The 13,182-nt window shown below is 47.5% G+C and overlaps 1 protein-coding gene across 1 annotated transcript in view; it reads right to left on the reverse strand.

Annotated features, from left to right (window-relative positions):
* Window positions 1-8,009: 8,009 nt before the first annotated feature.
* Window positions 8,010-13,182, reverse strand: part of Ttc9 (tetratricopeptide repeat domain 9) — a 32,376-nt gene continuing 27,203 nt past the window's right edge. Inside the window, exons 4-5 of the mRNA XM_013507122.1 lie at window positions 11,789-11,971; window positions 8,010-9,591 (exon numbers count right to left, since the gene is read on the reverse strand). Of these exons, the coding sequence (XP_013362576.1) occupies window positions 9,512-9,591; window positions 11,789-11,971 (263 nt within the window). The 3' untranslated portion in view covers window positions 8,010-9,511. The remainder of the gene's footprint in view (window positions 9,592-11,788; window positions 11,972-13,182) is intronic.

Here is a 13,182-nt window from a genome sequence, read left to right on the forward strand (position 1 = left end):
CACAGGAGTGCCTCACCCACCCAGCTTGTTTCTATTTGCTGACCATTAACAATAATGCTGTGATGCATTTCAGTGTGTAGGCTTTTGCTGGACCTATGTATGCAAGTCTCTGGGGTGTAGACTTAGGAGTGGCACTGCTGGATCACAGGGTAACTCTGTGATTGTTTGAGGAGCTGCCGGGTCATTTTTCATAGCAACTGCATCATACTGTGTTATCACCAGCCATGTATAAGGGCTTCAGTGTGTAACACTTGTCATCTGTCTACTTGAGGATAGCTGGGTGAGAAGTGGTATCTCATTGTGGTTTCAATTTGCAATTTTTTTTTTTTTTTTTTTTTGGTCTTTTTGAGACAGGGTCTCACTATGTAGTTCAGGCTGGCCTTGAGCTCACTTTGTAGTCCAGGCTGGCCTCGAACTTGCAATGATCCTGAGGCATCAGCCTCCCGAGTGCTGGGATTACAGGTGTACGCCACCACGCCCGGCTTCAATTTGCAATTTTTAAATAGCTAACGATGTTGATGGTCTGTTAATGTATTATGGACACTTGCATATTTTTGGAGAAATATCTATTCAGATTCTTTGCCGATTTTTACATTTAATTATTTGTTCTTTTATTATTGAGTTGTAATAGTTTTTTATATATCCTAGATAGAGTTTCTTTGTCAGATATAATACTGCAAAATTTGCCAGGTGTGGTGGAGCACGCCTGTAATCCTAGCACTCAGGAGGCTGAGGCAGGAGGATTGTTGCGAGTTCGAGACCAGCCTGGGCCACAAAGTGAGTTCAAGGCCAGCCTGAACTGAATAGCGAGACCCTGTCCCAAAAAGACAAACAAATAAACAGAAAATATTGCAAAAATTTTTCCCATTCTGTGGGTTGTCACTTCCTGAAGTGTCCCTTGGGGCACATTTTCAGTTTAAATGGCTATAAAGTCCATTTTATCATTATTTTTTCTCTTATTACTTGTACACTTTTGGTGTCACAGCTAAGAAGCCATCACCTAATTCAAGGTCCTGAAGAATTTTATAATTTTAGCTCTTGTATTTAGACCTTTGATCCATTTTGCTCAGACTTTGTATATAGTGTGAGGCAAGGGATCTAACTTCACCGTTTGACACATGGCTGCTCAGTTGTCCCAGCATCATTTGTTGGAAACGCACTTTATTCCCCATTGACTTACCTGGATGCTCTTGTAGAAAATCAATTTACCATACATATGAGTGTCTACTTCCGGAATCTAAATCTATTCCATTTATTTATTATCGATTTTTATGCAAGTACGACGCTGTCTTGATAACTGTAGCTTTGTAGTAGTTCTGAAATCAGGAGATGTGGGTCTTTCAACTTCATTCTTTTTCTATGTTTTGCCTATTCTGGGTTCCTTCAGCTTTCATGTGAAGTTTCGATAGGTTTGTCAATTTAAACAGAATAGCAAAGGTTGGGCGTGGTGACTATGCCTGCGATCCCAGCACTTAGGAGGCTGAAGCAGGGGGACCGCTGTGAGTTTGAGGCCAGCCTGGGCTATACCTCATAAACGCAAGTTATATTTTCATTTATTTAGGCCTCCTTTGGTTTCTTTCAACAATGTCTCATAGTCTTCAGAGTATTAGTTTTGCATTTTTTTTACTCAATTTATTCTTGAGCATTTTGTTCTTTTAGTTGTTTTCTTAATTTTATTTTGTTTAGAACATATTATTAAAAGTAATTTTTGCCGGGCATGTTGGCTCACACCTGTAATACCAGCACTTGGGAGGCTGAGGCAGGAGGAGCACTGTGAGCTCGAGGCCAGCTGGGCTACAAAGTGAGTTCCAGGCCAGCCTGAACTGCATAGTGAAACCCTGCCTCAAAAAAGAAAAACAATTTTCCCAGGTTTTTTTTTTTTTTTTAACTTTTCAAGCTGTGGTTACTAGAAAATATAAAATTGTGGCTTACATTATATTTTCTAATGGACTGCACTGCTCTAGCATAAAGAAAACTGAGGAACACAGAAAATGGAATGCATGCAAGATACTCATGATCTTATCTGTGAGACCTGGCCTAGAATTTTCCCCTCATGGAAATCACAAAGAATTCCTGATCTCGCTCAGAGAAAGCACGCATAGCAACTGTCCCGATGTACCCGGAGGTAGGTTATGTTAACCAGACATACCCTACAGGGTCTTCTGTAATTTTTCAGCCCTTGGGAGTAGAAAGGGAGCATCAGTGGCCTTCCCTGAGCCCAGACGTGACAAAGGAGGAGAAGGGAAGGCATACAGCTCAGCACGACCGCCTCATACTATGTGACAGCCAGTCTTTGTCTGAAGCTTTCAGTTCACTTCTCACCTCTGCTGTTTCCAGTTGTCTCGTCAGGAAAAGTCTTCCCAGTCCCCTGGGACCGGTAGAAACGCTCCTTCCTGTGGGTGCGATGGTGGTGTTGCTAGCATTTCCTAGGCAGAGTTGATACCGCACGTTTATTTTCTTTCTTCCCTGTGGAGTGGACTAGAAGCTTCTAAGAGCGGAGACAATTCCTTGTTAATCGTTGAACCTCCTGCTGAAGTGACTGGAATGATAAATATTAAATGAAGGAATAAATGAATCTGATGTTCTCTCTTTAGGAGAGAATAATTGTACAGCATTAAAATATATGTACTTTCAAAGTTAGGCGTCTTGCAAGTGTGTTTTGGTTTAGTGGAAACAACACTAGTTGTCTCAAGTCCTGACTTGAGTTCCAGTTCTGGCTTTGCTACGGACGTACTTACAAATTGTGTGACCCTGGATAAGTCCCTGTCCCTCTCCGGATGGGAGTCCTCATCCGTAAGGCAAGAAGGTGGAACGACTGAGCTCAGGTTTCCTTCCAGCCTAATCTTCTGTGGGATTTTGAAAACAGGGCAAGCACAGGTTTCAAATGTAGGCTCCCTTCCAGAGAAGCAGTTCAGCAGGAGCTGAAGTCCCCAAGATTTTGCGGAAGCCTCCAGCTCCTCTCCCTCTTCCATCTCTTACAAAATATTAATAGCCGAGGGCCTCGCTGAGTGTGGTTTTTAATAGAATCCACTTTCAGTCCATTTACTGTGGGACCTTGCGTGCTGACTCAGTAATTTGAACTCTGCCATGCCCGCTGGACTGAATGTATTTTCCCTTTCTCTCCTGCCCACTCTGGGCGGGTCAGGGCATTGGGAACAAGCAGGGGGACATTTTAATCCAAGCAGCTGCAGACCCACGGTTTGACCTCCCACCGCGTCTTGTCTTTCCTGCCCTGAGGCGTGTGCGGAGGACCCCAAGGGCACTGGTACCCTCAGGATAGTGGGCAGTGATCACTCTCTCCTGACAGTGGCCTCTCCTTGCAGCCCAGAGACTGCTGGCCTCCGGATAGACTGTCAGGGAGAAAACTGCGCTGCTCTTCGGCTGTAACTGGAGGACCACTGGTCCTGGGAGCCATCAGAATTGTTCCCACTGATGGCTATTGAGTCTTTGCTCTATCCAGGAAGGGCGTGGGTGCGGGATGGGGCTTCCTCCATTACCTCTGGACGGAAACCTTCATCTGCAAGGTGAGACAGAACTTGGCTATGGAGGACTTGTCCCGTTTTACCTGAGTGTAAGCCAAGGGCTTGTTGGGAGGTCGCTTCTGTTTAGAGTACAAGCTGTGGGATTATTGAAGGCAAACATATAGGCATTAACAGCCGCACTGTAAGTGGGGAAACTGAGGCCGAGGAGGGTGGGGGAGAGAAATGAATGTTTATGCTTGTTTGGTACCAAGCACTGAGCTGCGAGACAGTCATTTGATTCCCTTGTCACCCTTTACAGAGACATAACATGGTCTCTGCGTGTAGATTAGGAACAGGAGGGTCAGTACGTTAAGCAGCTGTCCTAGGGTCACACCCAGGGCCCCACAGCTCATAGACGTTAAAGCTGGTATTCAAACGGAGCCTCACCTGTCCTTTCCCATAGGTCATGTCCTTTGAAACGGTGGGACCAGGCGCTCCGAAGTGGCCTCGCTGGTCTACTTCAGCAGTGGCCTCCCAACGCACTTCAGCATGTTCTAAAAACTGCAGTATGCTGAGCATTAGCCCCATGAGTTGGGCTCACTGGGTAGGAGGCAGAGCTGGGCTTATGTATATTGAAGAAGCTCTTCCAATGATTGTGATGTTTTGGAAAGCACAGGGCCGGAACACGTGGCTGCTCGGATGACTTCATTTCTCAGAAGCACAGATCCGGCCCAGCCCTGCATTTGCCACAAGTAACATTTGCCCCCAAATCCATTATTCATGGGTTCCAGGTTCAGCGCTGAACAGCTTTTCAGCATCTAGAATGGGGCCAGTGTTGTGCTAGACATTCTGGCTGCAAAGACGGATAACCCGCGCTGCTGCCTTGAGGGGCACCCAGGTAGCGGGGGAGAAAGGGAGGTCCAATTAGTTGCCACAGGGGTCGGCTGGTGCTGCTGCGGGGGCACAGACCAAGGCTTTGCAGCAGTGATCCCAGGCCAAGACCTGCAGGAGCCCGCCGGCGCAGAGTGCGGATGGGGTGAGGGACAGACAGCGAACAGGGGCAGCGGTGGGGAAGGGCTCATAGGCCCGGCACAGTGGTTCAAGGCCGCGTGACAGTGGAACCGGGGTACTTTGGGGAATGGGCAGAAGGTGAGCCTGGGAAAGTGAGATGGAGAAGAAACACAGAAGACTGTGAGTTGTGTAAAGGGGTTCAGCGTTTGTCCAAAAATGCCAGGCTTGGTCGTGCACGCCTGTAATCCCAGCACTCGGAGGCTGAGGCAGGAGGATCGTTGTGAGTTTGAGACCAGCCTGGGCTACAAAGTGAGCTCAAGGCCAGCCTGAACTGCATAGTGAGACCCTGTCTCAAAAAGACAAAACAAAACAAAACAAAACAATGTTTGTCCAAAAATGACAAGAGGTATGAAACATTTTTATGCTGTGGAGTGACAAGGTCAGATCATGTTTTAGAAGGTCACTGTGACAGAGATGGGAGGATAAACAGGAGGCAGGAGAGGCTGGCAAGAGAGCAACAAATTAATTGCAGAATGACGAGTTTATGTATGTCAGACAGCACCATGAACAAAATCTGAAAGCAAAGCAGCGCTCGGAAAGCATAGCTGCAGCATTTCATGATAAAAATAATATTGTTAAAATTACATTGGTAATAAAGATAAACATACCCATATCAAATAAACAGAAAATTCAGAAGGCAATAAATACAAATGGTACCAAGCAGATGAAAATGTTATTCACTAATAAAGAATGTTAAAGTAACATGCTGAATTAACATTGACACATATTATTTTATCAAATTAATAAAAGATCTGATTAAGTGACAATATCCAGTATTGGGGTACAGGGGACAGGACACTCTGGGGGCTGCACATAGGACACTGTTTTGGTATATATTTTTAGGGGGCAATTGACAACATGTACAAAAATTCTTAAAAAATAGCCAAGCAATTTCCTCCTTGGACTATAGCCTAAGGAAACAATCACAGACATATGCAAAAATGTAGCTACAAACAATGCCAGTTGCGACATTATTTACAGTGAAGATTGGAAACAAATGAAATAATCACTATTGGGAATTAATTACAATATGAGGGTCAATCCATATAATGATGCTTTGGGTAAGTCTGAAAGACATGCAGAAAATGTTCATGACATGGTAGGTAACAGAAAGAGCAAAAAGTTGTCCAGTATGCTACCATTGTTGAATTATAAAAGAATATGTGTGAATTTTTTCTTTGTACCAGGAATCGAACTCAGGACCTTGCGCTTGCCAGGCAGGCGCTTATGCCACTGAGCTATATCCCCAGCTCTATAAAAGAATATGTGTTTGAAAATATGTATCTGTGGAAGAATGTACAAAAAATTAGAGGAGGGCTAAGGATACAGCTCTGCGGTACAGTACCTGCCTGGCAAGCATGAGGTTGTGAGTTTGATTCCCGGTGCCAGAAAAAAAAAAGAAAGAAAGAAAAGAAAAGAAACTAAAAAAAGTTAGAGGGACACTTGCTGTTGGCAAACATGGCAGGTAGAGTTACTTTATAGAGTTTTTTTATATCTGTGCTACAAATCCTAAAATACATACATTTTGAAAAGGAAGTTATAAAAGAGTACATACAGTGTGATCTGTTTTTATTTTCCTTTTTTTAAAAAAAAAAGAAAAACAACATTGTGGCTGGCCTGATAGTGCATGCTTGTAATCCCAGCACTTAAGAGGCTGAGGCAGGAAGATCGCCGTGAGTTCAAGTCAGCCCTGACTACATAGTGAGTTTGAGGCCAGCCAGGACTACACGGGGAGACCTTGCCTCAAAAAACAAAACAAAACAAACTAAAAGCCCCCACCGTGTACATGTGCACACATTTTTACCAAATAGAACTAAAACATACATCCAAAAGGAAAAAAATGTGCTGTCTTGGGTAGAGGATTAAGAGTTGAATTTTGTCATTTGTTCCCCTAAATTTTCTACAATATACACATGAAACTCTCATACTTAAACAAAAGGTAAAACGTTTTTCTGCAAAGACTCTACCGCAAAGGCCCAGGCAGAAGATGATGACGCAGGTAGATCCAGGGTGAGTGTTCAGTCTGGGTATAGCGGTCAGTAGTGATACCTGAAAAGCATGCGGTGAAAATCGCTCTCTGCTTGTAGGAGGCAGGCAGAGAGAAGGATGCTGGGGACGGAGTAAGTGAACAAACTTGATTTTAACAGTTGATTGTAACGATTTTTAACAGTTCTCTGAAGCCTCTGTGGGACAAATGCACACAGAATTCAGCTCTAGCACCCTAGACATTAACCAACATACCACGCAGCTTTTGGGGGAGAATCACTTAAGTTTGGGTCAGTGACTACAGCCCTATATTAAGCGAGTGTGTCTGAGTGGCCAGGCAAGCCAACGGGCCTGTACCCTTGTTCTATGAGGATGTCCTGACCTAGTTCTGATTTCTGTCTCCTTGGGACAGCGACAGCCTTAGCCCCATCTGTCCAGATCCTTAATACACCCATTTAAGCAAGATGTCTCTCCTGCCTCCACGTTGGGTGTAATCACTTAGAATCCTTCCTGACGCAGGAAGAACAAAGAAACCCAGACATTCTGAGCCGGTTTGCAAGCCACCTCTGACCTCATTTCCATTCTGCAGATGCTAACACACAGTTTTGCATCTCACTAACTTTCTAGTCCAGAGGCGTGGGAGGGAGGGAGTTTTGCGTGTATTCCTGTGCTAGGCCTGACAGTAGTTCTGGGCTGAGATTACGGAAAGCCATTATGGAGAAAGAGAATAGAGAGATACGGTAGAGGTAGGGGAACAGGAGCAGGGAATGCGGCAGCTGGAACGGCTTCATCATTTTCCTCTTCTGCAGGGTGAGAACTAGAGGTAGGCAGCTGGGGACTCCTGGGAATTCCTACCACCTTCTGGCAGCCCCGTTGAAACTCTTTGGGAAGCTACATGACTACGACCTGTGATGCCAGCTTGTGGGCCCTTTGGCAGTGATTGGATCTTGCAGTGGCAGAGCTTCTGCCTGAACAGATATCCCATGATCAGCTTTGTGTCTCTTCTCAGTCTGCGCTATACTTGTTATTCTTTCCCAGTGCTGGGGGTGGACTGGGGCAAGAAAGGGTAGGTGGGCTGACCTCATCAGCAAGGAGATTGGACAAACCACAGAAGCCCCTGCTGGGTCTCAGGTGCCTTCTCCTGGCCTGCCACTGTTCTGGTCACCGGGGTTTCTGATCTGTGGTCTTTTCCGTCTTGGGTAAAGGCCAAGAGAAGGCCTGCGTGCCACCGCCGACGTGGTAAATAGTTTTCAACTTAATGCACACTATACTCATTTCAAACGGTTGCAACTGCTCAACATAGCACATCTGGGGAGGCAACTAATTATAGGAGGTTACTAGCTAGACTCAGCTGGTTCAGATCCTTGCGGTGTCCCTCCAGGCCGTGCAACCTTGGCATAATTTTTCTGGTTTCCAGTTTTCTTATCCATCGCATGGGAAAAGAATCTCACAAGAGTAAGTGCGTGGAAAAAAAAAATGAGATTGTCCATGTAAATATCTGAAGATAGTGCATTTAATAAATCCTAGCTATTCACATTATTGCATCTGTATATATTTTGATTTTGTACATTGTCTCACTAATCACACAAAAAATACATGAAAGTGCTCTGAAAATGTTTAAGCATCATATAAGTTAAAGATGTCATTGGTAATAATCTCATATGCATTTCCATCTCCTGGGAGACCAGGATGAGATCCTGTATCCCACAGCAATAATATTGCACTAGAGTGGGTGAACAGTAAGCCCTCAAGAACCGTCTCTCATTTGACTGAAATAACAAGGCATAGCATAAGAGCATAGATATCTGGAGACTAGGCCAGGATAAAATTAGTGTAAGGCAGGAGAGTCAGTCTGCAGTCATAATTTATTCATTCAACAAATATTTGTTGAACACATTCTATGTGCTAGATATTGAGTTCAGCTAATTTTATCAGAAAGAGGCTGTACAAGTTCTCACAAAGCCAACGCCCAGGGCTGTCTCCACACTCCCGGCCCACATTGGAAAGCACAAACGCTGTAGCCAGCATTGTATACAGCACCGGACAAGTGGCCAGGCACTGTCAGGGAAGACCCATGCTTCCTGGCCGTAAGCAGCTCCGACTGCAGCTTGGGACAGAAGGAAAAGTGGAGGAGTGGGCTGCTTTCAACAGAAGTGACGGAACTTCCGCCCATAAGTTGATTTTTATTTACACTTGCTTAGTCCCTAGTCCAATCCCCCAGCTTACACGATGCCCTTGTCCTTGGGCATCGTCACCTGCAGGGCTGCCCTGCCCCACCCTTGGCCCGCTTCACCCTGTCCTTCTGTGGTCACAGCTGCCTACTGGCTGGGAGCTGGTATGTGTGGTCAGCAAAGGGCACCGAGAGTGGGTGGTTATGGCATGTGAATCCTGGCAGAGATTCGGATCCCCGGGAGGGAGAGAAGAGAGCACAAGCCAAGACAACAAGTGGGGGAGGTGGCGGGGCCGAGGTCCTGGAGGGCGTGGTGGTGTGCCAGTGTGTAAAGTCAGTCTCTATGTCGGCCCGTCCAGTGCTTCTGGTGCCGGCGCCATCCCTGGCTTTGTTACAATTGCCTCGAGACGCCGTGGTCCATCAGAAAGGTACGGAAGGGTCCAGACGGTAGGCGCCACGCCCGCTGTCTGTGGGGTGGTACACCTGCCAGGCTCTGCCCCCGACAGAAGCTCTGGCCAAAGTCAAAGCCACGGTGGCGTCCCCAGCCCATGAGACGCCTTGGCAGCTGTCCCAGCAGAAGTTAGGCGCCTTCCGTCACTGACCTGCGGGAGAACGGGGGACTCCCCGTCTGGGACCTCACAGGTTCCAAGTGTGCTTTTCACCTTCTTTTCACATTAGGAGTACACAAAGAGTTGGGGGGACGGGAGGACGAAGGGGAAGGTGGCAGAAGTCGGGGGAGAGGGACAGAGCTGGGCAGGCCGTCCACCGGGGGTGCCTGTTAGTCCTCGGTCAGGATGGGTGCAGCTCTGCAGAGGCCCTCTAGTTACATGGCTTCCTTCTCTCTCTGGGAGCATCTGCTGAGCTTCATCTCGGTCAGCTGGATATACCGAATCACATTGGTGTCTGCGAGGAGAGAAATGCACCTTAGGGACGCCCAGTGAGGGCAGCAAGGGCATCCACCCAGAACGGGGCCAAGCCTGGGTCTGCGCCTCAGGGACGAGCCAGACTGTCACTCCGCCGAGGTCCCTTCTGCCTTCCCACAGCGATGGCTTAAAAAGCAGCCGGATGTTGGCCTCAGCAAATGTGACCCAAGGGACAGACACGTGACAGGTCACGGTGACCCAAGGGACAGACGCGTCTCCCACTTCTCTGCAGCAGGAACCCCAGCGGTTCCCAGTTCCACACACTGAGTTATGGAAATTCCCCTGAGGCAAGTTACCAACTTCTCTGACCCTCAGGCCTCATCTGCAAGGAGCGACCTTCGCTTCTGAAAGCCTACTTCGCGCCAGGTGCAAGCTCCATTATTTCATGCAATCTTCCCTGCAATGCTGCCACGCAGGCAGCCTCGTCCCCACTGTGACAAAAGGGCAGGGAAGACGGGTCCCGGAGAGATTCGGGGAGATGCCTGCGGACATACACAGGAAGTGGTGTGTCTCACCCCACGCCTGTCTCTCCTGGGGACTGTAATACCTCCTCATAAAGCTGCTGTGAGACAAAAATAGAGATGCCTAAAAATGCTTGATACAATGATCAATAAATATTAGGTGAATATAAGTTTCCTAACTTGAGGAGTTTAAAATGGCACTGCTTCACTGTCCTATTTTTGTCTTTGTAAGTAGGGTCAACCGCCTTTCCACAAATGGGGCCTCTCTCCCCAATTCTGGTCCTTAAATTAGCAGGACAGGGCGTGCACAGGACATGACACGGAACAATTGCTTAGCTGTGTACACACGAGAGCAGAAGAGTTACAGGGCAAGCCGGTACAGTGTTTCTACTTCTAGAAGTAGAAGTTAATACTGTATTATGCTCAGAGTACCAGATGGGCACCCAGAGGAGTGCTGAGATGTAAGTGCTCAAGAAAGGTCTGTGCGTGAGTCCAGTTCTTAGTCCTCAAGCTGCTTACAATATAGTTGATGGGACACAATTTGTATGTAGGGAAAAAACGAACATAAAAATAAAGAGGTATTCTTTAAAAAAGCAAAGAAAAAATTGTACATTTGGAGATTTTCAAATTGATCCTAAAGTCCCTCAAGGCTCCATGGAAGAAGGATTACATTTTTAAAAAAATCAACCAGCTGGTGGTGGTGCCGCTAAAGCCAGCACTACGGGAGGTTGAGGCAAGAGGACCACAAGTTCGAGCCCGGCCTGGGCAATTTAGCAAGAACTTGTCTCAAAATTTAAAAATGTGAAAAGGGCTGGGATGTAGCTTAGCGCAAAGGCCCTGGGTTTACTCCCAGGTACCACAAAACAAGCAAGAAAACAAAGAAGAAAATCAACTGGCGGAACAGCAACAACGGCAGCATCAAGTCAAAGCCGCCGTTTCAATGCTGCCTGCTTGGAGAAGCTCTCTCTGACCGCCTTGGCCACACCAGCGTTCGTTCAGTTCTGCCTCACTCTCTTCACGGCATTTGCCGCCACTAAATAAATAATGCACGGTCTCTCTCCCCCGTTGCAGACTGTCTGTTATCCTCCATTATGATGGCAGTTCCCTGAAGGCGGCACCTTTCTTTGGTCCACTATTATGTACCCACCACCCGGAACAGCTCCTGGCCCACTGTACCCCTCAGCAAATACCTGTGGGACGAATGAATAAACGAAGGGTTGGGTGAGATAAGGTCCAGGAACTAAATGCTCGGTGTAGTAACACAGCTCTGAGAAACGGGATCTAAGGGGGGAGTCAGAACCCGCACCCTGAAATCATCTATACTCTGTCGTGGCAACCAGATGCGGCCTCCTCGCGGGTAGGGACCGTGTCCTGTTATCTACATCCCTGGTGCCTGGCACAAACTGTGATGAACAGTAAGACTTCTGCATGTATTTACTGAGTAAGTCAAGAGAGGTAGATTCTAAGTTGGGACAGGCAGAACATTCTACGGCCTGCATGCAAAGAAGAGACGTTCACGCTCCCTGGAACCCAGGCCCCAGAGAACTGCATGGACGGTGTGGTCCCCTCATTCCAGGGCCTCCCACACATCTGAGTCCTGCTTTGGCATCTCCGCCCCTACAAGCCCTGCCAGCCACGGACGCTCTCGGCTGCAATGAGAAGGCCCGGGAGCTGCCGGGGGCCCTGATAGTACAAAAGCAGCAACTGCTGCCTCACCTGTTGGTTGTCGGGTCCTTGCTTCTTTCAGGTAGTAGAGTGCTTTGTCATAGTCCCCAAGGTGGTAGAAGGCCACACCAGACCGATACAGGGCCTTGAAGTTCTCCCCTTCCTTTTTCAGGACTTTGAGGCAGTACTCCTTGACTCGCTCATAGTTCACCAGCTCAGCTTGGAGCAGGCAGGCTACGGACGAAGGGGAAAGGTCGTCAGTGCAGCGGGGAATGTCTCTCTTTGGTTCCTTCTTCCCAGCGCAAGTTTGGCAATGTTGGGGCTTTTCCTTGGAGTTTATGCCGTGGAAGGTGCTGGCTAATAATCCCGGGTTCAGGACCAGTTTTATTACTAACAAGCGATGTGACCTTGAACGCGTTACTTAGCTGTGTGTTATGGGTCAAGTTGTGCATCTCCCAAAAGATGTGCAGAAGTCCTCCTCACCCCTGGTACCTGAGAATGTGACTGGATTCGGACCAGAGGTAATATAATAATAATAACAACAACAACCATGGCTAATATGTGTCGAATACTTACCTTGTGTGTGGTGCTTCTCTCATCACTTCACATATGTTAACTGATGCAACCCTCAGAACAGTGTGATACAGGTACGACTATTACTCCCATTTGATAGGTAAGGAAACTGAGGCTCAGAGAGCTGAAGAAATTCCCCAATGGTACACAATGAGAAAGAGCCACGGATTAGATTTAAACCAAAACAAAAACCCAAAAGACTGCTGCTTCCCAACAAGACCTGGCTGAGCGGGAGGCCTTCGCACTCAGATTGGAAGAAGCGACTTCAGGATAAAGGCATGTTACTGATTTGAATCTTAATGATCCCTTCAATAGGTTCCCAGGCATCGGAACCACCGCACTTCTTAAGAGACTGGATCTTTCACTGCATGTTTTGAAGGAACAAACCAACACACTCTTTCGCAGATGGAGGAGGCAGTGACTGGCACAGACTTTCAAGGTGAAGAAACGAGAACCAGGAAGTGCGAGAGAATCAGCTCAGATCTGGAAACTGACCCGTGGGGCATCAGTGATTGCAGGGCAAAAAGCAAAGCCATCAACAGGACAGAGGGCTGCTCAGCCCCAGGGTCACTGTCGTTCTCCTGAGACTACAATCTGCTGCGGCACTGGGGCCTCCTTCCCCCTGAGCTGAAACCCAGCTCCCCTCCCCATCGTGCCCCCTCCCAAGTCCGTGCCGTTGGTGCTCTTCAGGCAGAGGAGGGTTCCGTAAAAGGTTCCTGGGCATGCACACCGCTGACTGCTGGTGGGTTCTGATATCTGCTCCCGGAGTTGAAGATTCCCGCCAGGTGGCTTCCCCGTGCCTGGTCTGCTGTCCTCTGACAGACACAGCTGTTCCTTCCAGTCCGGCCCGACCATCTTCCAACACATACTTC

Source organism: Chinchilla lanigera, unplaced genomic scaffold, assembly GCF_000276665.1.
Source record: "Chinchilla lanigera isolate Chin_1 unplaced genomic scaffold, ChiLan1.0 scaffold00122, whole genome shotgun sequence".
NCBI classification, from domain to species: Eukaryota; Metazoa; Chordata; class Mammalia; order Rodentia; family Chinchillidae; genus Chinchilla; species Chinchilla lanigera.